We start from the raw sequence: 25,497 nt of genomic DNA, 5'->3' as shown, positions 1-25,497 counted from the left end.
GAGCTTGACTAATATCCACACACTCACTGAACACCATAGCTAACACCCACACCAGCTTCAGGCCTATCGATCCAAATCAGTCTCTGAGCAGTTCACAGAGAACTCTTCACTCCTGTTCACACCTGTTCACACCTGTTCACACCACCAACCAGCAGTACCTGAGGTGCTTCAGTCATATTCATACTGTACTGTTACCTCCTTCTACCTCATCCTACCTTACTCTACTTCACTTTACTCCATCCTACCTCTCTTTACTTCACACTTTACCTTGTCCTACTTTGCCCTACTTCAATCTACTTTGCTTTACCTTGTCTTGCCTCGAACTACTTCGGTTTAACTCATCCAAACCTGCTCCAATTCTCTTTGCCTCGTTCTACCTCATTCTGTAATTAGACGTTGGTTGGAATTTACAGGTTGGTTGAGCGTATGGTTGGTTAGTTGAATGGGTGGCTGATTGAATGGGTTGGTTAGATTGGTTGGTTGGTTGGTTGGTTGGGCAGTTGGTTGATTGAATGGGTTGGTTAGATTGGTTGGTTGGTTGGTTGGGTTAGGCAAATGGTTGATTGAACGGGTTGGTTGGTTGGTTGGTTGGTTGGGTTAGGCAAATGGTTGATTGAATAGGTTGGTTAGATTGGTTGGTTGGTTGGTTGAATAGGTTGGTTAGATTGGTTGGTTGGTTGGTTGGGTTAGGCAAATGGTTGATTGAATGGGTTGGTTAAATTGGATGGTTGGTTGGTTGGTTGGTTGGGTTAGGCAATTGGTTGATTGAATGGGTTGGTTAAATTGGTTGGTTGGGTTGGCAGTTGGTTGAATGGGTTGGATGCTTGGTGGATTGGTCGGATGGACTGGTTAGTTGGGTGGTTGGTTATTCAGATGGATGCATTTGTTGGCTATTTGGTTAGTTCACTTTGCTTCTTTCTGCCTCATCCTACTCTAATCTACCTTGCTTTACCTTTTCCTACCTTGCTTAACTTCGGTTTACCTCATCCAACCTCGCTCTACTTAACTTTGCCTCGTTCTACCTTGCGCTACCTTAACCTGCAGGGTTAAGAGCTCCCTCTGAAGCTGCTTGTGGGAAATGCAGACTGTTTCTAAATGTTTCATGTAACAACTTACAGCGCTAGCGTTAACCTTGATCATTACAACATCATGTTATTAATGAATGATGAACTACTCTTCTTCTTCTAAGCAACAATGCAAACAATACTTCTTGCCCTCTCTCCGCACAGCGGTGAAACTCTTATCCATGCCTCTGTAAGCTCTAAGATTGATTACTGCAACTCTATCCTCTCTGGGATTCCAAACAAACTCCTTCATGAGCTCCATTATAGCCGAAACTGCGCTGCTCGTACTGTCAGCTGCAATGAGTTGATTGAACACATCACCACTGTGCTTACTAAGCTTCACTGGCTCCCTTTACAACAGTGGATTGAACACGAAACCCTGCTCCTCGCATATAAGGCATATAAGACTCCAGTCACCTTTGAGTCTATAGTTCTGCATGTAGCCTATTGATAGAGCAGGGCAATATACAATAATTAGATATCAGTATTTATTGTGATAAAAACAATTAAGCTTATGTTGTAACAAAGTTATTTATAGTTTATAAAGCCTAAAGCCTGAGGTACATGGCCTGATTATGAAGTGTTGCCTTAGTGGACGGCTTGTAAACACCCACATCTGTATTATATGCACAAGTTGTGAGGTGTTATCTTGTGAGCGAGGCTGAACACAAAGCTGAACACAAAGCTACTAGGAAGAAGGAAGGAAGGAAGTAAGGAAGTATGGAAGTACGTATGAATGGATGGAAGTACGTATGGAAGTAAGTTTGTATGGATGGAAGTAAATATGGTAGAAAGTATGTATGGTTGGAAGTATGGATGGAAGGATGGATGGAAGTATGGATGTATGAATAGAAGTAAACCTGGATGGGTACATGGATGGAAGTAAGTAAGTATGGATGGAAGTAAGTATGGACGGACGGAAGGTAGTATGAAAGTAAGTATGTATAGATGGATGGAAGTAAGTACGGAAGTAAGTATGGATGGATGAAAGCAAGTATGGCAGAAAGTATGTATGGATGGAAGTATGGATGGATGATAGAAGGATGGATGGAAGTAAGTGTGGATGGATGGATGGAAGTAAGTGTGGATGGATGGAAGTAAGTATGAATGATGGATGGAAGTAGGTATGGAAGTAAGTATGTATGGATGGAAGTAAATATGGCTGGATGGAAGTAAGTATGAATGATGGATGGAAGTAAATATGTATGTATGGAAGTAAGTATGAATGATGGATGGAAGTAGGTATGGAAGTAAGTATGTATGTATGGAAGTAAGTATGAATGATGGATGGAAGTAGGTATGGAAGTAAGTATGTATGTATGGAAGTAAGTATGAATGATGGATGGAAGTAGGTATGGAAGTAAGTATGTATGTATGGAAGTAAGTATGAATGATGGATGGAAGTAGGTATGGAAGTAACTATGTATGGATGGAAGTAAATATGGATGGATGGAAGTAAGTATGAATGATGGATGGAAGTAGGTATGGAAGTAAGTATGTATGGATGGAAGTAAATATGGATGGATGGAAGTAAGTATGAATGATGGATGGAAGTAAATATGTATGTATGGAAGTAAGTATGAATGATGGATGGAAGTAGGTATGGAAGTAAGTATGTGTGGATGGAAGTAAATATGGATGGATGGAAGTAAATATGGATGGATGGAATGATGGATGGAAGTAAATATGGATGGATGGATGGAAGTAAGTATGTATGGATGGAAGTAAGTATGAATGGATGGGTGGAAGTAAGAATGGATGCATGGAAGGAAGTAAGTATGGATGGATGGAAGGAAGTATGTATGAATGGAAGTAAGAATGGATGGATGGAAGCATGAAAGTATGGATGGCAGGATGGATGGAAATATGGATGGAAGTATGGATGGATGCATGGAAGGAAGTAAGTATGGATGGATGGATGGAAGGAAGTATGTATGAATGGAAGTAAGAATGGATGGATGGAAGCATGAAAGTATGGATGGCAGGATGGATGGAAATATGGATGGAAGTATGGATGGATGGATGGATGGATAGGTGGATGCATGAATGGGAAACTTCATTTTTGAAATGTTAACAGGGTAGCATTCCTTGATTCACAGTGTCAAATGTTTACCAGGAATACATAGAAGGCTAATATTACCATCCTCAGTGGGCAGTGCAGTACAGTGGGTGGTAATGATGGTGACCAGCAGCATCTGGCTAGAACTGTCCATTAAAACAGGCAAGAGACACCAGATACACATCCCACAGGTCAGTGCAGCGTTCTTTAGCTTCCAGGGGACATGGTAAAAGTTATGGGACACCCCATGACAACCACAGCTTGTTAATTCTCTGTAGGGAAGTACTGCCAAAAGAATAGGACTATCTGGAGCAGATATATAAAAATGAACCTGTTGGCCTAATGCTATGGGCTAGAGGGTTCTAAAGCCCTGTGGAGCAGTGGAACCGTGTTCTCTGGGTTATAATCAAGCTGACACATCAATAACAGGTTTTAAGTAGATATTAATTTAAGTAAAAACTCGATGAAAGATGAATGAATGTAGAAATTACCCCCTAATCTCACTCGTCCCTTCAGAGCTGCTTCTTTAAATTCATTATCTATTCAACAGACAAAGCCTTCCACCCAGCGGAGCGGCGGCGGAAACACAGAGCCGCCATTCTTAATCACTCCCCATACAGCAGATAAACAGCAGCACAAAGAGAGGGAGGAGTGGAGGGAGGGAGGGAGACAACGGAGGGATCAAACACCTCCACGACACCTCTGCATATTACTTTTCTCTGTCTCTCTTTTTTCTCTCTCTTTCTCCATCATTTTACTTGGCTCTGTCTGTTTTGATTTCTCTCAATTATGTTTTTTGGTCTTCCTCTGTCTTTTACTTCTCTCTCCTTCTCAAAATTATTCAATTCATTTTTTTCAATCCCTTACTTTTTTTAATCGTTCTCTCTATATATATTAGAGGTGTGCAATTTCATATCACATCACATTTTTTATTATCATGAACGATATTAAACCCCCTTTTTTTTTTTTTTTTTTTTTTACTGTTTTTAGCAAAAGAAAATCACACTGTTTTCATTTCCCTACATTTCCCTTGTTTTATTATATATCTACTAGAGACAGATTATATCTGTTCAGTATCATTGATTTTACTTTAATCCTGGATATATGGAGATATTTGGAGCGCATTATTATTATTAGTATCATGACTGGATTCTGGATCATTGACTTCTTGATTTTTTTTCTTATTATATTTCAATTAGGGGTGTGTTATATCTTATCGTATGCAACAATAAAATTTAATTTCCATTTTGTTGCATTTTGATTTTTTAAATTACTGTTTTGTAATATCACAAAGAGTATTGTTATAGTGACAATACTTTAAAATATTGTGATATTATTTTAGGGCCATATTGCCCACCCCTACTAAATATCCCTCTCTTTCTCCCTTTCTCGCCCATTTTCTCTCTCTCTATATATGTTAAATACATTTTTTTTATTCTATCTTCTACTTTTAAACCTTTCTCTCCATATATACCTCTCTTTCTCCCTCCCGCCTATGCTCATCACAATAACATTTTGTGGAAGATATACTGTCCCAGAAATTATTGACCATTTAAGATTATTTAATAACCCTGACATAATGATAATAAAATAGCATAATAAAGCTATTATACCATTTCAGTGTTATATATGTGAACAAGCATACAGTTTAACAGCCTACTTCTTAAAGACACAGATACTATGTCTACCATCCCCTACCACAACATTGGAGCTGCATGGGATGGATTACCACAGGAAGAACATTAAGAACCTCTACAACTCTCTACATGCTGAGACATTTTTTATTTTTATCCCCGTTTCTCCCCAATTTCCACCCACTCATTAGGACTCCCCCTATCACTAGTGATGCCACAACACAGCTGATACATCAGCTCACAGACGCAGCCTTGTGCTGATCCACATCACCCTAGGAGTGATGAGGGGAAAAGAGCTCCATCTACTGTACCCACACAGAGAGAGCAAGGCCTGGAACTGTGCTCCAGCAGCCGATGGCAAGCTGCATGAACAGGACTCAAACCGGCAATCTCCTTATCATAACAGCAGTGTGTTACAAATGCGTTACACATGCGTTACACACCGATAAATATTACCCATACTATTCTTTCGTTGAGAGAATTTGACATCCATTTTCTGCCTCTCTCTCTCTCTCTCTGTCTTTCTTTCCCTTTTCTCTCTGTTCTATAACTCTCTCTCTCTCTCTGCAGTGCCTTAATAGATGTGGGGTTTCTCATTCTCTCTGTATAAATCAGTAGCAGTATGACAGCTCCCCTGCAGAAACGCTGGGGAAATCACACACACACACACACACACACACACACACACACACACACACACACACACACACACGTTATTAATGAACAGTTTGAAGGCTGTTGAAGCGTGGTCAGTGTGAAACGGAGTGGCTTCTGTGACTGAACTACAGATTTATAATGAAACAAATGCAAATACATCCAACAGCCTCCCGTCTATACTCACACTGCTCTCTGACTGACGCCAAGAGTGACGGGGACAGATAGTGATGGGGACAGAGAGTGATGGGGACAGAGAGAGATACTGCTGAGAGTGATGGGGACAGAGAATGATACTGCTGAGAGTGATGGAGACAGAGAGTGATGGGGACAGAGAGAGATACTGCTGAGAGTGATGGGGACAGAGAGTGATGGGGACAGAGAGTGATGGGGACAGAGAGTGATGGGGACAGAGAGTGATACTGCTGAGAGTGATGGAGACAGAGAGTGATGGGGACAGAGAGTGATGGGGACAGAGAGTGATGGGGACAGAGAGTGATGGGGACAGAGTGATGGGGACAGAGAGAGTGATACTGTTGAGAATGATGGGGACAGAGAGAGATACTGCTGAGAGTGATAAGGACAGAGAGTGATTGGGACAGAGAGAGACAAAGAACTAAGAGAGTGATATTGCTGAGAGTGATGGGGACAGAGAATGATACTGCTGAGAATGATGGGGACAGAGAGTGAAAGGGACAGAGAGTGATACAGCTGAGAGTGATGGGGACACAGAGTGTGTGATACTGCTGAGAGTGATAAGGACAGAGAGTGATTGGGACAGAGAGAGTGATAGGGACAGAGAGTGACAAAGAACTAAGAGAGTGATATTGCTGAGAGTGATGGGGACAGAGAATGATACTGCTGAGAATGATGGGGACAGAGAGTGATAGGGACAGAGAGTGACAAGAACTAAGAGAGTGATATTGCTGAGAGTAATGGGTACTGAGAGTGATACTGCTAAGAGTAATAACCGAAAATGACAAGAAATAAGAGAGTGATACTACTAAGAGTGATGGGGACAGAGAGTGATGGGGACAGAGAGAGATACTGTTGAAAGCGATAGACTGAGAGTGACAGGATCTAAGAGAGTAATACTACTAAGAGTGATGGGGACAGAGAGTGAAGGGGACAGAGAGTGATGCGGTTGAAAGCGATAGACTGAGAGTGAAAGGATCTAAGAGAGTGATACTACTAAGAGTGATGGGGACAGAGAGTGAAGGGGACAGAGAGTGATGCGGTTGAAAGCGATAGACTGAGAGTGACAGGATCTAAGAGAGTGATACTACTAAGAGTGATGGGGACAGAGAGTGAAGGGAACTAATAGTGATACTACTAAGAGTGATGGGGACTGAGAGTGAGGAGGACAGACTAATACTGCTGACAGCGATAGAGTGACAAATACAAAAAGTGACAGAGTGATGGGGGACCGGGAATGATAATGTGAGAGTGATGGGGACAAAGAGTGATGGGGACAGTCTATCACTGTCAACAGTATTAGTCTGTCCTCCTCCTCACTCTCTGACAGAATCACTCTGTCCCCATCACTCTCAGAGTACTGTAAGAGTGATTGAGTGATAGCCTCATTCAACATCGCTTCTGCAGCGTTAGCATGCTGGCTATGAGACCAGTCCTATATTCCTACTGGCCTCACCCAACATCCCTACTGCAGCATTAGCATTCCGGCTAATATCTTGGCCACGTTCTACGATGTCAGTGCACTTGGTGCAACAGCTCTTCAGGGTGTGATCACTCCTTTTTAGATGCAGACTAACAAGCAGATCTAATTTGATGCAGGCGTTAGTTTTAGGAATTAAAATTTACAGGGTGATTCCATATTTTTTTCCTCAGAATGGAGTGATTACATAATTTTTTCAATGTGCTTTGTCTAAATAATTAACCTTTACTGACTGCCACAATTTCTTTTCTTGATTTCTTGGTAGCGTTTCCTAAAGCCAGAGAGTTGCCATTTGAAATGATTTAGTCGTGTGTCCTGTCTGTGATCTGCTTTTTTTATACAAAATTACCAACTGAATGAACATCCTCAGAGGCCGGTGATTCCACCATTTTTGCCAGAGGTATTAGAGCTGGGCGATTAATCGATTTTATCGATAAATTCGAATTTACAGTTAAGGACGATGTGTTTTTATGAAAATAGATTTTCTTTGAGTTTTAATTTTCACCACCGATGCTCCCCTGAGCTTAGGCCCGCCCCTCCCTCTTATAATAACATTTAACAACACGGCAAAAAACTGATTTATGTAATTTACGTAAAAAAATAAAGTTACTTTGAGACGTGACTGCCTATTTAAAAAGCAACAGAAGTTGTTCATTTGTTGGAGTTCATTTGTATAATTTCTAACATTTTTAGAGAGTTTTTACTCACTTTTTTTTCTCTCACAATGTTAATCCTTTACAGATTTAAAAACATGTATTATGCAAATTAGGCGATGACGTCATTTAGCGACTTCAATCGACTTTTAGGAGATTTTAGTAAGGGAAAAAAATCGATTTAAATCGAAAATCTGTTGTCGTTTTTTTTCCCGTTTTTTTTTTATCGAAGATTTTTTTTGGGGGGGGGGCATATCGTCCAGCTATAGGTTGTATACTGTAAATATGAAGACCCTGCATCTTTCTATCTTTGCTATCCTAACATACGGTTCAGAGACCCCAAGTACCCACCTAAACCATGATCCAAACTCATCTGAAAAACTAAAAGAATCACAAGAGGCTCCACATTTCATGTTTACCCATCCCATAAAGCTGCTCCATGTTTCCAGCCAGCAAGACTGAACCACAGGAACTAAAGTGAACAGACAGATCAGTGCAGTCAGCCTGTATCACCCCACTGCAGCGCTCCGGGTCCCGGGGGTCAGAACGTCACTTTTCCCCATCGTAAGCCATTTCCCCAGTTAATGAGCTCGTTCTGAGCTGCTAACTAATGCAGACAAGTGAAAATAAGTCACCACATATCTACTCACCGTTAGCGCAAACTTCATACGGCTCGCATAAATCATCTTCAAAGAGACAACCTGAAACACACACACACACACACACACACATCGCACTCATTAGAGGGGCAGAAAAACAGCAATAAAAACAATATGAGACAAAGCAGTGAATCCAATAAAATTCAGCAGCGTTTATGGCAGAAACATGCGCTGCCGGCAGCTGCGTTTCAATAACTCATCTTCATAACAAGACTATAGAGAGAAATGTGGTTATACACACATTAATGAGTCACAAAAACAGAAAGCAAGATCACACGCACTGTTTTATATTCAAATCAATCTAGGAAACAGGTGCCATTATCATCCAAAACATTTAACAGGATTCATTAAGTACAAAAATGTGCATTTGGACTCCCTAGCTGCAACTTAGCATAGCTAACTCTCAGTCCTGAATCATGATTCCAGGGTTCTTACACCATTTTAAATGTCAAATTTAATGCTTTTTAAGGCCTCAATAAATATTATTAAGACCCAAAAATATAGTCGTAATTCTTTTAGTTTTCTATCCGGTAACATTAGCTAACTTCGCACTGACGTTAGTACGTTAGCTAACTCACTGACAATGTTAGCTAGCTTGCTGCTAACCTGAGTTCTATCCCTGGTAATGCTAAAATTAGTATGTTAGCTAGCTTGCTGCTAACGTTAGTTAGCTTGCTGCTAACGTTAATATGTTAGCTTTCTCACCGCTTTCCGCTAACCTTAGTTCTATGCCTGGTAACGTTAGCTAGCTCGCTTTAGCTAGCTAAAGCTAGTATTTTAGAATGTTAGCATATTAGTCAGTATGTCAGCTAGCTCTTTGCTAACTGTTTTCTCTCATTGGTATTAAACGCACCATCTGAAAATTTAATACCTACAGCAAATTTACAGTAAATTCACGATAATTTAAGACCTTAATTATCCATATTTTAATTTAAGACATTTAAGACTTTTTAAGGACCTGCAGGAACCCTGGATGCTCCCTCCACCATGCTTTAAAGCTGGGATGAGGTTGTGGCATTGGTGTGCAGTGTTCTTGTCTTCTCTAAATGTACAAAAACATTTACACCTAGTCAACTGTTTATACAGCATTTTCCTCAGAACTTAAATTACTCAATTTATTTATTTATTTATTTTTCCTATGCAGCAGCAGCTTCCTTTGTTTGATTGTCCAGAATGTCATGTCCTCACACAGGTAGACATACAATCACACGCTCTCACACACTTCTGTCTCGGTGGAGATAACACAGAGAAGGACGTCATGGATGATAAGTGGAAAAGCTCGGAAGTACAGCAATACTGAGTGTGTGTGTGTGTGTGTGTGTGGATATGTGTGTGGATGTGTGTGTGGATGTGTGTGTGGATGTGTGTGTGGATGTGTCCAGAAAACCTTTAACAGCTTTTTGGTAATAAAATACAAAAGGATTGACAAAACGTCCCCAAAAGGATCAGAATGATTGTCAATCTCTGTCTCTTGTCCTCTGCTTGCCTGTCTCCTTCATTCTCCCCCTCCATTTCCTCCTTCTCTCTCCTTTCTGTCTTTCTTATGGTCTCTTGTCTGTCTTTGTCTTTCTCTCAGCCCTCTATCTCTAGATCAGTTATTATTTATTTATTTATTTATTTATTTTTTTTTTTTTTTTACTGTTTTCCACAATGGATTATTCACTAATCCTTACTGGAGAACAAAGACGCTGCATATTTTACAAACAGTAGGATTTCTTTCTAGATCTTTGTAGACATATATATGGTTTATGCTGATGTGATGTAGCATTCTTGAGTTATGAAGCTGAGAAATCAACAAGGTGTTATCACTGTGCCTTCGTAAGAGCATTACGCCACATTAAAAGTCAAGTGTAAATGCCGTGCTTTGAGCTTTACAATTATATAACCCATTTTATGCAATCAAGGTTCTCTAAGTACTCGAGCAATTGTTTCACCCCTAATATAGGCTCTAGTCTTAAAATGTTTTCAGCATTATTTAAATGAACTTCTTCACTCTAAAACAAATCATGAGTTATTGAGCTTTTATTTTAGTGTTAGGACATGTTGTGTCCAGCTGCCTTTAGCTAAATACATCTAGACTGATCACTGATCATTATAAAAACATGCTAACTCTGAAAATAGATACCATTTATAAGGAACACAACAACAAAGCATTATAATATGATGCTAATTAATGCCTATTAACTTCCATTCATTACTGGTATAAGTTAGCATGTTTGCTATACGTTTAATTACTGCTATCTTGAATCCCTGCAGCGTATCGGGTTTCCTTCCTCCTTCATTTAATCCTGTTCAGGTTCTGATCCGCTTTCACAATTAATTACCCTCTCCAGCCCAACACACCCCTCCCCACAGCCCAACACACCTCTTTCACAAAGCCTGTATTCTCACTGGCACCAGATAGATTACAGAGAAGCATAATTAAAGATCTCAGACAGAGTTTATCTGCTTCTATTTACTTGCCACTTTATTAGAAACACCTCTCTATCTATATTTTAGTACTTTTTTTCCACTCACTGGCCACTTTATTAGAAACACCTCTCTATCTATACTTTAGTACTTCTTCGCTCACTGGCCACTTTATTAGAAACACCTCTCTATCTATACTTTAGTACTTCTTTCACTCACTGGCCACTTTATTAGAAACACCTCTCTATCTATACTTTAGTACTTCTTTCACTCATTGGCCACTTTATTAGAAACACCTCTCTATCTATACTTTAGTACTTCTTTCACTCACTGGCCACTTTATTAGAAACACCTCTCTATCTATACTTTAGTACTTCTTTCACTCTTTCACTCATTGGCCACTTTATTAGAAACACCTCTCTATCTATACTTTAGTACTTCTTTCACTCATTGGCCACTTTATTAGAAACACCTCTCTATCTATACTTTAGTACTTCTTCCACTCACTGGCCACTTTATTAGAAACACCTCTCTATCTATACTTTAGTACTTCTTTCACTCATTGGCCACTTTATTAGAAACACCTCTCTATCTATACTTTAATACTTCTTCCACTCACTGGCCACTTTATTAGAAACACCTCTCTATCTATACTTTAGTACTTCTTTCACTCTTTCACTCACTGGCCACTTTATTAGAAACACCTCTCTATCTATACTTTAGTACTTCTTTCACTCACTGGCCACTTTATTAGAAACCCCTCTCTATCTATACTTTAGTACTTCTTCCACTCACTGGCCACTTTATTAGAAACACCTCTCTATCTATACTTTAGTACTTCCTACAGTCACTGGCCACTTTATTAGAAACACCTCTCTATCTATACTTTAGTACTTCTTCCACTCACTGGCCACTTTATTAGAAACACCTCTCTATCTATATTTTAGTACTTGCTTCACTCACTGGCCACTTTATTAGAAACACCTCTCTATCTATACTTTAGTACTTCTTCCGCTCACTGGCCACTTTATTAGAAACACCTCTCTATCTATACTTTAGTACTTCTTCCACTCACTGGCCACTTTATTAGAAACACCTCTCTATCTATACTTTAGTCCTTCTTTCACTCACTGGCCACTTTATTAGAAACACCTCTCTATCTATACTTTAGTACTTCTTCCACTCACTGGCCACTTTATTAGAAACACCTCTCTATCTATACTTTAGTCCTTCTTTCACTCACTGGCCACTTTATTAGAAACCCCTCTCTATCTATACTTTAGTACTTCTTCCACTCACTGGCCACTTTATTAGAAACACCTCTCTATCTATACTTTAGTACTTCCTACAGTCACTGGCCACTTTATTAGAAACACCTCTCTATCTATACTTTAGTCCTTCTTTCACTCACTGGCCACTTTATTAGAAACACCTCTCTATCTATACTTTAGTACTTCTTCCACTCACTGGCAGCTTTATTAGAAACACCTCTCTATCTATACTTTAGTACTTCTTCCACTCACTGGCCACTTTATTAGAAACACCTCTCTATCTATACTTTAATACTTCTTCCACTCACTGGCCACTTTATTAGAAACACCTCTCTATCTATACTTTAATACTTCTTCGCTCACTGGCCACTTTATTAGAAACACCTCTCTATCTATACTTTAGTACTTCTTTCACTCACTGGCCACTTTATTAGAAACACCTCTCTATCTATCCTTTAGTACTTCTTTCACTCTTTCACTCACTGGCCACTTTATTAGAAACAACTCTGTATCTATACTTTAGTACTTCTTCCACTCACTGGCCACTTTATTAGAAACACCTCTCTATCTATACTTTAGTGCGTCCACTCATTAAACACTTTGTTAAGCTAAAAGAGAGGTGTTTCTGATAAAGTGGCCGGGGAGGTGAATAATGTCTCTATTAAAGGACAGGAGGGATTAAAGTGGATGCGTAATGAACTGAATGTGTTTAATTACTGTGGAAGGTTCTGACGCCCACTTTAGTGTTAGGACTAAATGAGCAGTGGAGTGTTTACACCGTTTTGTCACAACTGATTCACTCCATCTGCTAATTATCAAAGCCTCAGTGAGCTGAGTCATGTGTGTTACAGCAGAGTCATTACTGAACTGCTATGATCCACAGAGCTGGAGATGAACAACCTTCACACAGGGAGTGAGAGAGCTGCTCAGGAACCCTTCAAAAAACAAAACATACATACAAATGCCAGGTGAAGTGAATAATGGGATGTTATGTATGGTGCTATAACAATAGTCCATATAGCAAATAACATGAACGTTTTGCAAACTAGCCTGTATTTTGTAATTATTGCGATAAACCATATTGCTTGCATTTTTAATACCACTAATTTGCCACTAATAAAATAATATCGTAACAAAGGAATGACCCTTTTAAAGACAATAAACATTCCATTTCTGTTCACGCTCCTACTTGAAAACCTGAAAAGTTTGCAGCTTAAACCAAAGTAGGTTATAGAAGATTCTTCTTATACACACACATTGCAAAGTGTGGAGGCACGGGAACCATGGGTCTGCCCTACACCATGATATGATGTGCAGCCACGGTCTGTCCCAGCTGGCCTGCATTGGACCCTGCCTCAGCCTTCAGTCTACTAGAGCCGCACTGGGCCGTTACTATGTTTCTTTTTTTTTGTTTTGGGTGTTGATGGAGGGCATTTTTCTTAATACATTTTGAGTTAATTCACTCCCTGTGTCTCTCCACAGACCACGCCCACTACACTGCAGCCACACCCACCGCCACTATAAACATAAGTGCATTTTGTAAGTGCAAACACAATAGACGATATCACGATTATTAAATTAATTGAGGTCATGTCCATTTTTGGAACGATAAGTCGATAATTGTAGTAATTGTAACAGGCCTACGTGGACGCTGAGAAGACCATCGGGGTCATCTACACCACCCACAGAAACCGCAAAACCCCCAGCATTAATGATGTCCTCACACAAGACTCCTCACACAGAAGATACTGGAGCATCCAAGCCTCCACTACCAGACTCTGCAACAGCTTCTTCCCACAGGCCATTAGACTCCTTAACCCAAAGAGATGGAAGGCGGCTGAGATGCACGGTCTACACCAAAGGAGTAAGTGAGTCTGGCTGTTACACTGGACAACTCACAACCTAATCATATTTAATTACTAAATATTAATATCTTTGCACACCCAAATATGTATTCTCTTTATTTTCCTATATTTTATTTGTTCCACTACATTCTTATTTATAAGTATTATATAGAAATGCTTTTTTTATATTTTACTCATGTTTTTTATTGCAGCACTTGAAGGATAGCTTCAACAAAGTTTTATTGTAAAGCCAAATGACATACAACATTCATCTATCCATCCATCCATCCATCCATCCTTCCATCCTTCCATCCATCAATCCATCTATCTATCATTGTCTTTGGGTTTAATGGGTTTTTCTGCAGCAGTTATCTAATGCTACAGCTGTAGATATTAAAAAGCACACCTGCAGGCACAGCATGGACTGAACAACTGTAAACACTCTTTCACTCCATCTCTCTCCCCCTCTCTCTCTCTCTGTTAATGTCAGGTCGTACACACACTCCTCGCGGGTCAGTTGAGCTTGTTCACCTTCTAATTCACCTCAAAGCCTCCGAACCTGTTTAACTACAGGAGATGTATGAGTGCACTCAGCGAGATAAAAATAACACACTGACCTCAATTCAGACACACACACACACACCTCTCTAATGTACCCAAATACCCTAGACCTGCTCACGATCCTACCACATGTGAGAACACACCACCGCCACATTCATCATGCTTAAATAACCAGGACAGATAAATAACCACAGGCACTTACCAGCTTCATAAACTAGTGTGAAATCTGCCATTTTTAGAGTGTGTGTATATTTATACATGCAGCGATTAGTTGACATAATCAATTATAAAGATTTGTTGACAATATTAAGTGCAGTACAGAGCATGAGTGGGGTAATGGACTTTTCAAACATGTAACCACACCAGATAAGGGACAAGACAACACCCGTACTCACTGTACATCAGTTCACTATACATTTAAACATTACCAGTGTTTAAATCCCACATATAGAAGCACATTTTCTTGTGCTTGGAGTGATAGAAAGAGAAAGCAGACTATGGGATACTGCGAGCTGCAGCCAGGGTTGCCAGATCCAGCAAAAAATAAATAAATACTGCAAAAAGTCTGTCAAAAACCCACCTGTTAGAAGCTTAAACTAGTCCAATATCTAAATTGCCTCAGGTACTCACAATTAAATGTATTATTTTGGTGGCTGCATTAAATATAAAAGTAATAAAAAAATGCACTCCTGAATTTTCCCAGTTGGGCAGGAAAAATTGCAAACCTGGCAACTAAAGTTACAGAGGTAATTCAACAGTGCAATACAAATGGAAATGTTAATTCTAAAATAAGTAAATACTAATAAATAAACAAATAATATACAAATAATACACAATAGAATAAGTACATTTTTATCGAAATCTGGCAAAATTCAAATTAATATTTAAATTCTGTTATTATTTCATCATCCGGTTTGTATGAATGTCTCATATAATATGTTTTGTAATTTTATATTTTACATCAACTATCTAAATGTCCTGTTTAGGTCCTGTCTCAGAATCTGTCTAGGGCTCTAAAAGTTTAGCTGTTAAGATGCAGTAAAATATGCATTAGATCATATCCTTCACTAATAGGAAACACAAATGGAAGAGCATCATAAAAAGTATTGTAATTAATCGAATAATCGGTCAAATAATCGTCAAATTAGTCGACTATTAAAAATTGGTTGCAGCCACTGTTTTGACTTAAAATAAAAAATAAATATAACACAGTAAGTTTCGACCCTGCAATGTGATTGGCTGAGAGGCGTTCTATGAGTGCCATTATCAGCCGGTAATGCACTGTAACCGAAGCTCTCCATGTATTAATCCGCCTCATACAGGTAACCTAGCAACTATACAGCGCTTACAAGCCAAACAGCACAAATGCAGCTAAAAAACAGAACTATTTTAACTGGCAGAGTGTTTATATAACCAAACAGATCCTATTTTCTCCTCCACTTTAACTCTTTAAAATCTTTCAATAAACAGCGATAATGGAACTGTGGTATAATCGCAATAATACTATTATTGCTTAAATAACATTAACCTCTTCTTTACTGCGCTAAACCTGTAGAAGCATGGCTGTTTAATGACAGTAGGACTTTGTGACTGACTGTAGAAAGTTGTGTACTCTTGACTCTGTGCCCGACCCTGTCTGTCTTTAATAAGCTGGGTTTTCTAGTATTTTGTGGGTTTTCTCTCTGCAGTGTGTGGAGTGTGTTGTTGTGCGTTTGCTGCACCTGTGAAGCACATCTGCGTAGAGGCTCTCCTCCATCCCTGCTCTCATCAATAATAGATTAAAGTAGATTCATATTCGCTGAGCTTCATACAGATCTGCTCCAGTCCTAGAATGCAGAAAGCAGGTGAGCAGGGCTGCAGCCATTCATCAGAAAACTCTACAGCATTGTTTATGGAGGAGATTCACAAATGAAGATCAGTTAACCATCAGTTAATAGTGGGTTCCTAATTAGCACACCTGATTTAAAGCAGCAGTATGTGAGAATTAGCATCATTCCCTCTTGGGCTCCCCCTACAGGTGTAGAGTTTGATTCACTTTTATCGCACAGTATGTCTACATGTCAATAAAAAGGCTGTAAGAACTGATCAATTAAAATAGCTGGCAACTAATTGAATAATCGATTGGTTCAGTCGTTTGCATTGTTATACATAAGTACAGTTGCTACCAAAGCCATGGCAGTAAAGCTCTATTAAGGTGGATGCATGCTGAACCCACCGATGAAGGAGATTTATTGTAAGTTATGTTTTCTCTCACTCAGTGTTTCTAGAGCCTGCTAGAGTAGTTAAATAAGATCAGTCTAGTTTTTAATAAATTTATATATATATCTCATTCACAAGTTAGCTTTAGCCACATTTAACCCTCATTGGTTTTCTGTTCCACTTGTTCCACCTTAAAAGAGATGTAGTTTTAGTCAAGTGGCAAGTTCTACTTTTCCAGTATCTTCTTCACTTCACTAGAGCCTGCTTGAGTAATTAAAAACAGGACATGTCTCATTTTTAGTAAATTTATATCTTACTAGCTTTTAGAGAGTTTTCTGTCCCACCTTAAGCAGTGACAGTTACATGTCAGCTACATTCAAAATAATAGAAAATCAATCAAAACATCTTAAAACTATAAATTGTATGCCTTTTTCAAGGTCTTTTCTGACTCTGACAGTTTGGTTTGAATACATATAATGCTGGGAATTGACTATAGATTTTTCAATTTATATCCAAATAATTAAAAAATAAATTAATTATTTTATATAATCAACAGATGAATCAACTATCAAAATAATTGTTTGTTACAACCCTACTTAATATTTTTTTAATGTTATGAACCTTCCATTGTTACTTACAAGCTGTTGATCAATGAACTGTTCATACATTGTTCAATGAAAAAAAATCACCCCAAATACTGGACATATACTGGACTGCAACAATTAAGGGGAAAATAGGGATATTAACATGTCGTGCATGTGGAATAAAATAATCTTAAAATGACAATAACATAGTTAATATATTGTCCAAAATAATATGTATTTTGAGCCAAAACAGTACAACTGAGCCCAGTCAAACCTTAATTAGCTAGCTAAGATTTGCTTTTGTGTACATTAGCTTTCTCCTCTTGGACAAACAGTGTAGAAAACAGATAAACATCTTTTAAGGTCCCCCGGGAAAATTCCGTTGTGTTGTGACTCACTTCCGTTGTGTTGTGGTTCTATTTGCAGCGCGTTTTTCTATTTGCTGCGCCTGTGTTGTAATTTTGATGGATGTGTTTTGTGCTTTTGCAGCGCTTTTCAATTTGCACTGCGTTGGGCTTTCTCGGCCACCGTAGTTACACCTTAAAAGCCTACGCTTAAAGCAGAGCTCTCGGCTAATTAACCTAAACTAAACTCTCCGTTCCACATTAAAAGCCTACATTTACAGCAGGGATAATTAAACTAAACTGAAGCCGTCCTCTTAAACAAACTCTCCGTTCCACCTTAAAAACTGCGGCAGTTACGCTCTTCTAATGAACTACACTCCGCGCCAGGTGCAGAGGTGCCTCAAAATTAAAGGTGGAATACAGAGTTAGCATTACAAGCTAACCTCTGCCTTGTTTTGTATGCTAACTGGAAACGACGCCCGTTTTTTTTAGTTTTTCTGACTTATTCACAACAATAAGGTCATAAATTAACAATTTCTGTTGTTTTTACGAACCCGTCCTCTTATTCAAACTCTCCGTTCCACCTTAAAAGCTGCAGCAGTTACGCTGCTCTAACTAACTACACACAGTGCCAGTACTGCCCAATTTAAGGTGGAATGGAGAGTTAGCATTAAAAGTTAACTTCTGCCTTGTTTTGGCTGCTAACTGGAAACAACGTCGGGTTTATCAGTTCAAATAAACCTCTTTTATATGTTTTATTTACTAAAAGGAGGTCACAAATAAACACTTCATGCTGTAGTTTTTGAAAAATAGCCATAAATAAACAGAAGGGTCACCTTAAGAGCTAATGAAGTATGTAACAAATAATATGAACACATTTGCACAGTGATAATTAACGGTCAAAACACAAAAAATACAGTTATTCCACTGTGTTTTCCTGCTATACTGTTAAATATTTCCACACTAAAAGGCTATAAACAGGTTATCCAGGTGTGTATTTACCTGCTGAGAGGCTCCTCACCTGTGGACAGTGAGGATAATGTGTGTTAATGCGCTCTGAGGACGGTGGAAGGCGCTCTGCTGCAGTAAAACTGCGGACTGGAGTCGGATCAGGATTTAAAATCCAATAACTGATCCCTTACAAACCGCTGCTCTGATCTTGATCCAGTGGATCCCGATCCACCGCCGCCAATCAGGACTTCCCCGTGCCTCAGATCACCTGCTGTGATTTGATTGGATAGGACTTTTATGGATCTTAAAAACTAACATAAATATTTTAATCTGAGTTGTGTAGCCATAACTGACCACATAACACAGATTAAAGCCTATTGTCCATCAGAATAGAAAATTAACCAGCCAATAAGGAATTACAATATCTTAGCCCCACCCACTGCGTCAGAAAATAAAAAAGCAACTCAGACATTTGAGTATGGCAGCACTAGAACCAAGGAGGCAAAAAAAGCTAGGTTTTACTAATTTTATGTGATTTGGAACACTTTTATCATGTTAATGTTACTGTGTATGGATGATTTGTGAAGTAAAAAAGGTTACTATTACATCTAAAATAAAAATGTTAAACACAGGCATCCAATGCAATGGATATTAAAAAAAACAATTCAATGTTTTTAATTGATTTTTTTAAATGACTTTTTATATTGATTCTATTGGAGTCTTTATGTGTGTGCATTGCAGACAGAAAACAGCATTTTTATACAGTATTGTTCACGGGAACAAAATTCAGGTAACTTTTTAAGGTTAACTTTTTAAAAACCTAAAATACTTAATGGTGTAATGAATACATTTTAAAAGTTTTAAACTGATGAGATGATCTGATTTGCTTATTTAAAAAGGGAAAAAGATAACACTTTACAATAAGGGTACACTAATTAACACTACTTACGACAGAATATCTCAATTATTTATTAATTGACAATCATTTTTAACTAACATTTTCATTCATTATTGCCAGAGGTAGTGCACTATAGGACTCTGTGGGCATGGCCTAAGCTTCTGTTCTTAATTGCTTTATTTTTTTTCTCCTTACATTACTTTTACTTTTATACGTTAAGTAGTTTTGAATCCAGTACTTTTACTCTTTTACTTAAAGAGTAAAAAGCTTGAGTAAAAATACTTGAACTTCTACAGAAGTATTTTAAACACTAGTATCTAAACTTCTACCTACAGAGTAATGAATGGAAAAATGTTTTACATCTATGAAAGGAAGTAATTAACACTAAATGACATTTTTTGCATTAATTTTTGAAAACACATTGAATGAAATGTATGGACTGCAGTTTAAATGGGCCTAAAGGAGTTGATTCAAGGAGCTGCTTCCAGACCTGTTCAACTATTCCCACCGGCCCACTGACAGGGGGTCTGGCTTCCAAAAATACTGCACCAGCCTCCCAGAACTGCAGCCCAAGCTTCAGCCCCAGAGTTCCCCTCCTCTGTTCCTAGATCTGTTAGGTTGACAAGCCACAACCATATTCACTATACTTGTGATGCCTTTAACCCAATCACTACACACCTCCAAACATCATGTAGCTTCAGAGTTCATCACTACACACCTCCAAACTTCATGTAGCTTCAGAGTTCATCACTACACATATCCAAACATCATGTACCTTCAGAGTTCATCACTCACTACATACCCCCAAACTTCATGTAGCTTCAGAGTTCATCACTACACATCTCCAAACATCATGTAGCTTCAGAGTTCATCACTACATACCTCCAAACTTCATGTAGCTTCAGATTAGTTCATCACTACACACCTCCAAACTTCATGTAGCTTCAGAGTTCATCATCACTACACACCTCCAAACTTCATGTAGCTTCAGAGTTCATCATCACTACACACCTCCAAACTTCATGTAGCTTCAGAGTTCATCATCACTACACACCTCCAAACTTCATGTAGCTTCAGAGTTCATCATCACTACACACCTCCAAACATCATGTAGCTTCAGATTAGATCATCACTACACACCTCCAAACTTCATGTAGCTTCAGATTAGATCATCACTACACACCTCCAAACTTCATGTAGCTTCAGAGTTCATCATCACTACACACCTCCAAACATCATGTAGCTTCAGATTAGATCAAGAACAGTAGGATGTAGAGAGACTCATGAACTGATGAGTTTCCATGGCCGGAGCAGCTCCATCCAAACCAAACAAATCATCACACTGCAAAAAACTAAATCTAGGGCAATTCATCCTTTTTTTTCTCTGATAAGAATGTTGATAATATTGTGGCTTACTAAGCATTGTGTAAGGGTAAGGTTGCATGACTTATTTTAGGAATAATAATCTTATTCAGTTTTACTTAGAATTTTCAACTTATTTTAAGTAACTTGACTCAAAATAAGACAAAAAGTCACCAAAGTCAAGTTATTCTGATTCTTGCATACACTGTCAAACAGCTCAGAGCTGAACACCCAGTGAACCCCCTCCTGCCCCCATCAGAGATAAACTAAAAAAACAACAAATCAACTTTTTACCTTCACTTTTAAGCATGCACTCTTCAAGCACCCTTAGCGATGCCCATGAATCAGCAATCATTATGGAGTTAACACAGAGTAGAAAGAGTTAAGGGCCTTGATCACCACTGCCGCATGGGTGTGGTCTGCACTCGTTCATCACATTGTTCTAAAAAGCATTTGGAAGCATTTAAATTTTTAAGAGTTGCTGAAAACCTGAAAACTGAAGTCATTAAAACCAGAAAAACTGAGGGATGCAAGACTCTTCTTTTTTCATCTCAGGTAAAGAAAAAACAGTCAAGAGTAATGGCCTTACGTGTGTGTGTGTGTGTGTGTGTGCAATTCTCTCTCTCTTTAACCATCATTGCTGCCATCTAACAAGGACAGTCTCTCATTTCTCTAACAGCGTCTCCTCCACCTGCCAAAAGCCCATTAAACACAGCAGCAGAGGACGAGAGAGAGAGAGAAAGAGAGAGAGAGGGAGATAAAGAACTAGATTGAGGAGTGAATCATATCCAGGCTTAAAGAATGTCAGAACACTTTCTTTTGACCGTCAGAGATCCACAGCGGAGACAGACCTTGTAAAAGTACTGTGTCCAATGACTTTTGCATAAAATATTTCTTTACAGGTTTCTGACAGAAGAAAATGTCAATCTACTGACACTCACTCTGCACCAACTATCATCCATCACTACAAGTCCATAATTCACCTGCACCCACTATTATCAGCAATCACTACAACTCCCATAATTCACCTGTACCCACTATTATCAGCCCTCACTACAACTCCCATAATTCACCTGCACCCACTATTATCAGCAATCACTACAACTCCCATAATTCACCTGCACCCACTATTATCAGCCCTCACTACAACTCCCATAATTCACCTGCACCCACTATTATCAGCAATCACTACAACTCCCATAATTCACCTGTACCCACTATTATCAGCCCTCACTACAACTCCCATAATTCACCTGCACCCACTATTATCAGCAATCACTACAACTCCCATAATTCACCTGCACCCACTATTATCAGCAATCACTACAACTCCCATAATTCACCTGCACCCACTATTATCAGCAATCACTACAACTCCCATAATTCACCTGCACCCACTATTATCAGACCTCACTACAACTCCCATAATTCACCTGCACCCACTATCAGCCCTCACTACAACTCCCATAATTCCCCTGCACCCACTATCAATCAGCCCTCACTACAACTCCCATAATTCACCTGCACCCACTATTATCAGCAATCACTACAACTCCCATAATTCACCTGCACCCACTATTATCAGCAATCACTACAACTCCCATAATTCACCTGCACCCACTATTATCAGCCCTCACTACAACTCCCATAATTCACCTGCACCCACTATTATCAGCAATCACTACAACTCCCATAATTCACCTGCACCCACTATTATCAGCCCTCACTACAACTCCCATAATTCACCTGCACCCACTATTATCAGCAATCACTACAACTCCCATAATTCACCTGCACCCACTATTATGAGACCTCACTACAACTCCCATAATTCACCTGCACCCACTATTATCAGCTTTACTACAACTCCCATAATTCACCTGCACCCACTATTATGAGACCTCACTACAACTCCCATAATTCACCTGCACCCACTATCAATCAGCCCTCACTACAACTCCCATAATTCCCCTGCACCCACTATCAATCAGCCCTCACTACAACTCCCATAATTCACCTGCACACACTATTATCAGCCCTCACTACAACTCCCATAATTCACCTGCACCCACTATCAATCAGCCCTCACTACAACTCCCATAATTCCCCTGCACCCACTATCAATCAGCCCTCACTACAACTCCCATAATTCACCTGCACCCACTATTATGAGACCTCACTACAACTCCCATAATTCACCTGTACCCACTATTATCAGACCCTCACTACAACTCCCATAATTCACCTGCACCCACTATTATCAGCCCTCACTACAACTCCCATAATTCACCTGCACCCACTATTATCAGCCCTCACTACAACTTCCATAATTCACAGTGCCTTGCCATGAGCATGTTAGCCAGTGTACAACCCTTATACAGGTCCTCCGAGTAATCCCCTGATGTAACACTTAAACGTTAAACATAATTAATTTGCATACTGCTGTACCATGACTTTTGGCATGTCATTGTTGTGTTTATTCAGTGCTGTTGTCAGTTATTTTCTTTATTATTGTCGTAATTGTTTTTGCTGCTTTTAAATCTTGTTTTATTGCAGTGAGGATATTAAGAGCTGATTTGAGCACTAGATGCTGAAGATAAAACCTTATTAAAACCCAATCTCACTCCATCAGAGGAGGAACATAAAGCACTTTCATACAAATATTAACTTTATAGCACAGAAACACACCTGAACATGAACACACTCTGACTCTGAGCTGCAGTTCAGCTTCAGAACTCTGCAGGATCTCAATGTTAAATGATTCATTCTGCTTTGTGTAAACAATCACTAATGTGCTTTTTTCTCTCTGAGGAGTAAAGCTTTACCACACACACTCTCTCTCTCCTCTAATAAATCCCCCCAAACACACAGCCAGACTCAGCCAGCGCTGATCTCAGAACAGCAAACCCTGAATCTGACTGCTGCTGCATCTGAGGTGCTGAAGATTTAAAATCTTACACCATCCAGACTAGGCCTTTCACGATAATTACATGATCCACTTATTGTACAATAAATGATCATGACTTCAATAATATCTGATAGTACGTATATGGTCTATTGGGTTTATTTGTACTGTATATTTGTTCATATATATTCACATAGTGTGGACTGTTGCAGAAGGTAAAGAAAAAAACATTAATTTCCTAAACTATAATTAATTAATAAATTGATTGTGTCGATTTATCCAGTGATAATCGTAAAATGCCTATTGATAATCTTGAGTTATCTATTGATAATCATGAATTGCCTGTTAATAATGTTGAGTTAGCAAGTGATCATGTTGAATTATCTTGTGATAGTTTTGAGTTACATAGTGATAATGTTAAGTCACCTAGTGATAATGGTGAGTTAACAAGTGATAATGTTGAAATGCCTAGTGACAATGTTGAGTTGCCTAGTGATAATGTTAACTTGTCTATTGATAATGTTAAATTGCCTATTGATTATGTTGAGTTATCTAGTGACAATGTTGAGTTACCTAGTGATAATGTTGATAACTCTTGTGAAAATCTTGAAGTGCCTGGTGATAATGTTGAATTATCTTGTGACAATATTGATTTTCCTAGTTGTAACATTGAGTTATTTGCTGAAAAAGTGGAATTGTCCATTGATAATGTTGAGTTAATTAGTGAGAATGAATTGCCTAGGGATAATGTTAGGTTAGGTTATCTAGTTATAGAGCTGATTTGTTTTCTCATAGACAATGCAAAGCTACTAACTAATAGTATTGATAGAGTAATTAATTTATGATAAGGTCATTGGTTTAAGCTAAACAGACAGTCGTATCTGGTTCAGATCAGCTGGATGTTGTTTTTGGGGGGGTAGTTGGGGGGTTTCAGGCCTGTCAGCCTCATGTTCTCTCGGTTGTAATTTCAGCCTCAAAGCTTCAGACTGATCCTGGTATAAGTAGCTCTAATAATCCTAATCCTATTAGAGGAATTATAAATGTGTTTGAATGAGGAAAGCTCTACAGATCTATAGTGCTGAGACTGACTCAGCGTCTAATGCTGCTCTGAAGATCCCATGTAAAAATATATAATAAAAGTGCTGTGAGGTGATTTTTACCTGCATTCAGTTCATCTGGGGCCAAAATCTTGTTTCTTCATAAATGGACACTTTAGTGAAGAAGAACATTTATTAACTCCTAATTTGTAACATTCTTATAATAGTTTAAATGTGTGAATTAAAAATGTTTATCCTGTTGTTGGAGTAACTATTTCTACTGTCTACAAGAAAGTCATACTATCATCCCCAACTCATCCCTAACCCTCCACCTCATCACCAACTCATCCCCTACTTACCAACTCATCCCCATTTCGCCAACTCATCCACAACTCACCAACTCTTCCCCAACTCACCCCCAACTCTCCAACTCCTCCCCAACTCTCCACCTCATCACCAACTCATCCCCTACTCACCAACTCAATCCCAACTCGCCAACTCATCCACAACTCACAAACTCATCCCCTACTCACCCCAAACTCTCCAGCTTATCCACAACTCACCAACTCATCCTCAACTATCCAACTCATTCTCAACTCTCCAACTCATCCCCAACTCTCCAACTCATCCCAACTCACCAACTCAACCCCAACTCACCAACTCATCCCAAACTCACCAACTCATCCCCAACTCACCCCAAACTCTCCAACTCATCCCCAACTCTCCAACTCATC

General features: G+C 39.0%; 1 protein-coding gene across 2 annotated transcripts in view; it reads right to left on the bottom strand.

Annotated features, from left to right (window-relative positions):
• ptprn2 (protein tyrosine phosphatase receptor type N2) overlaps positions 1–25,497 on the bottom strand; it is a 365,871-nt gene that overhangs the window by 324,650 nt on the left and 15,724 nt on the right. The window contains exons 1-2 of one of the 2 annotated variants that reach the window (XM_049481945.1): positions 16,205–16,281; positions 8,390–8,440 (exon numbers count right to left, since the gene is read on the bottom strand). In XM_049481945.1, the coding sequence (XP_049337902.1) occupies positions 8,390–8,440; positions 16,205–16,217 (64 nt within the window). In that variant the 5' untranslated portion in view covers positions 16,218–16,281. Of the gene's footprint in view, positions 1–8,389; positions 8,441–16,204; positions 16,282–25,497 lie in introns of those variants that run through there. The other variant, XM_049481944.1, reaches the window with a different exon arrangement.

The sequence above is a fragment of the Astyanax mexicanus genome, chromosome 8, assembly GCF_023375975.1.
Source record: "Astyanax mexicanus isolate ESR-SI-001 chromosome 8, AstMex3_surface, whole genome shotgun sequence".
In the NCBI taxonomy this organism is placed as follows: Eukaryota; Metazoa; Chordata; class Actinopteri; order Characiformes; family Acestrorhamphidae; genus Astyanax; species Astyanax mexicanus.
The sequence above is the reverse complement of the archived record's forward strand: the minus strand, read 5'-3'. Positions and strand labels throughout refer to the sequence as shown.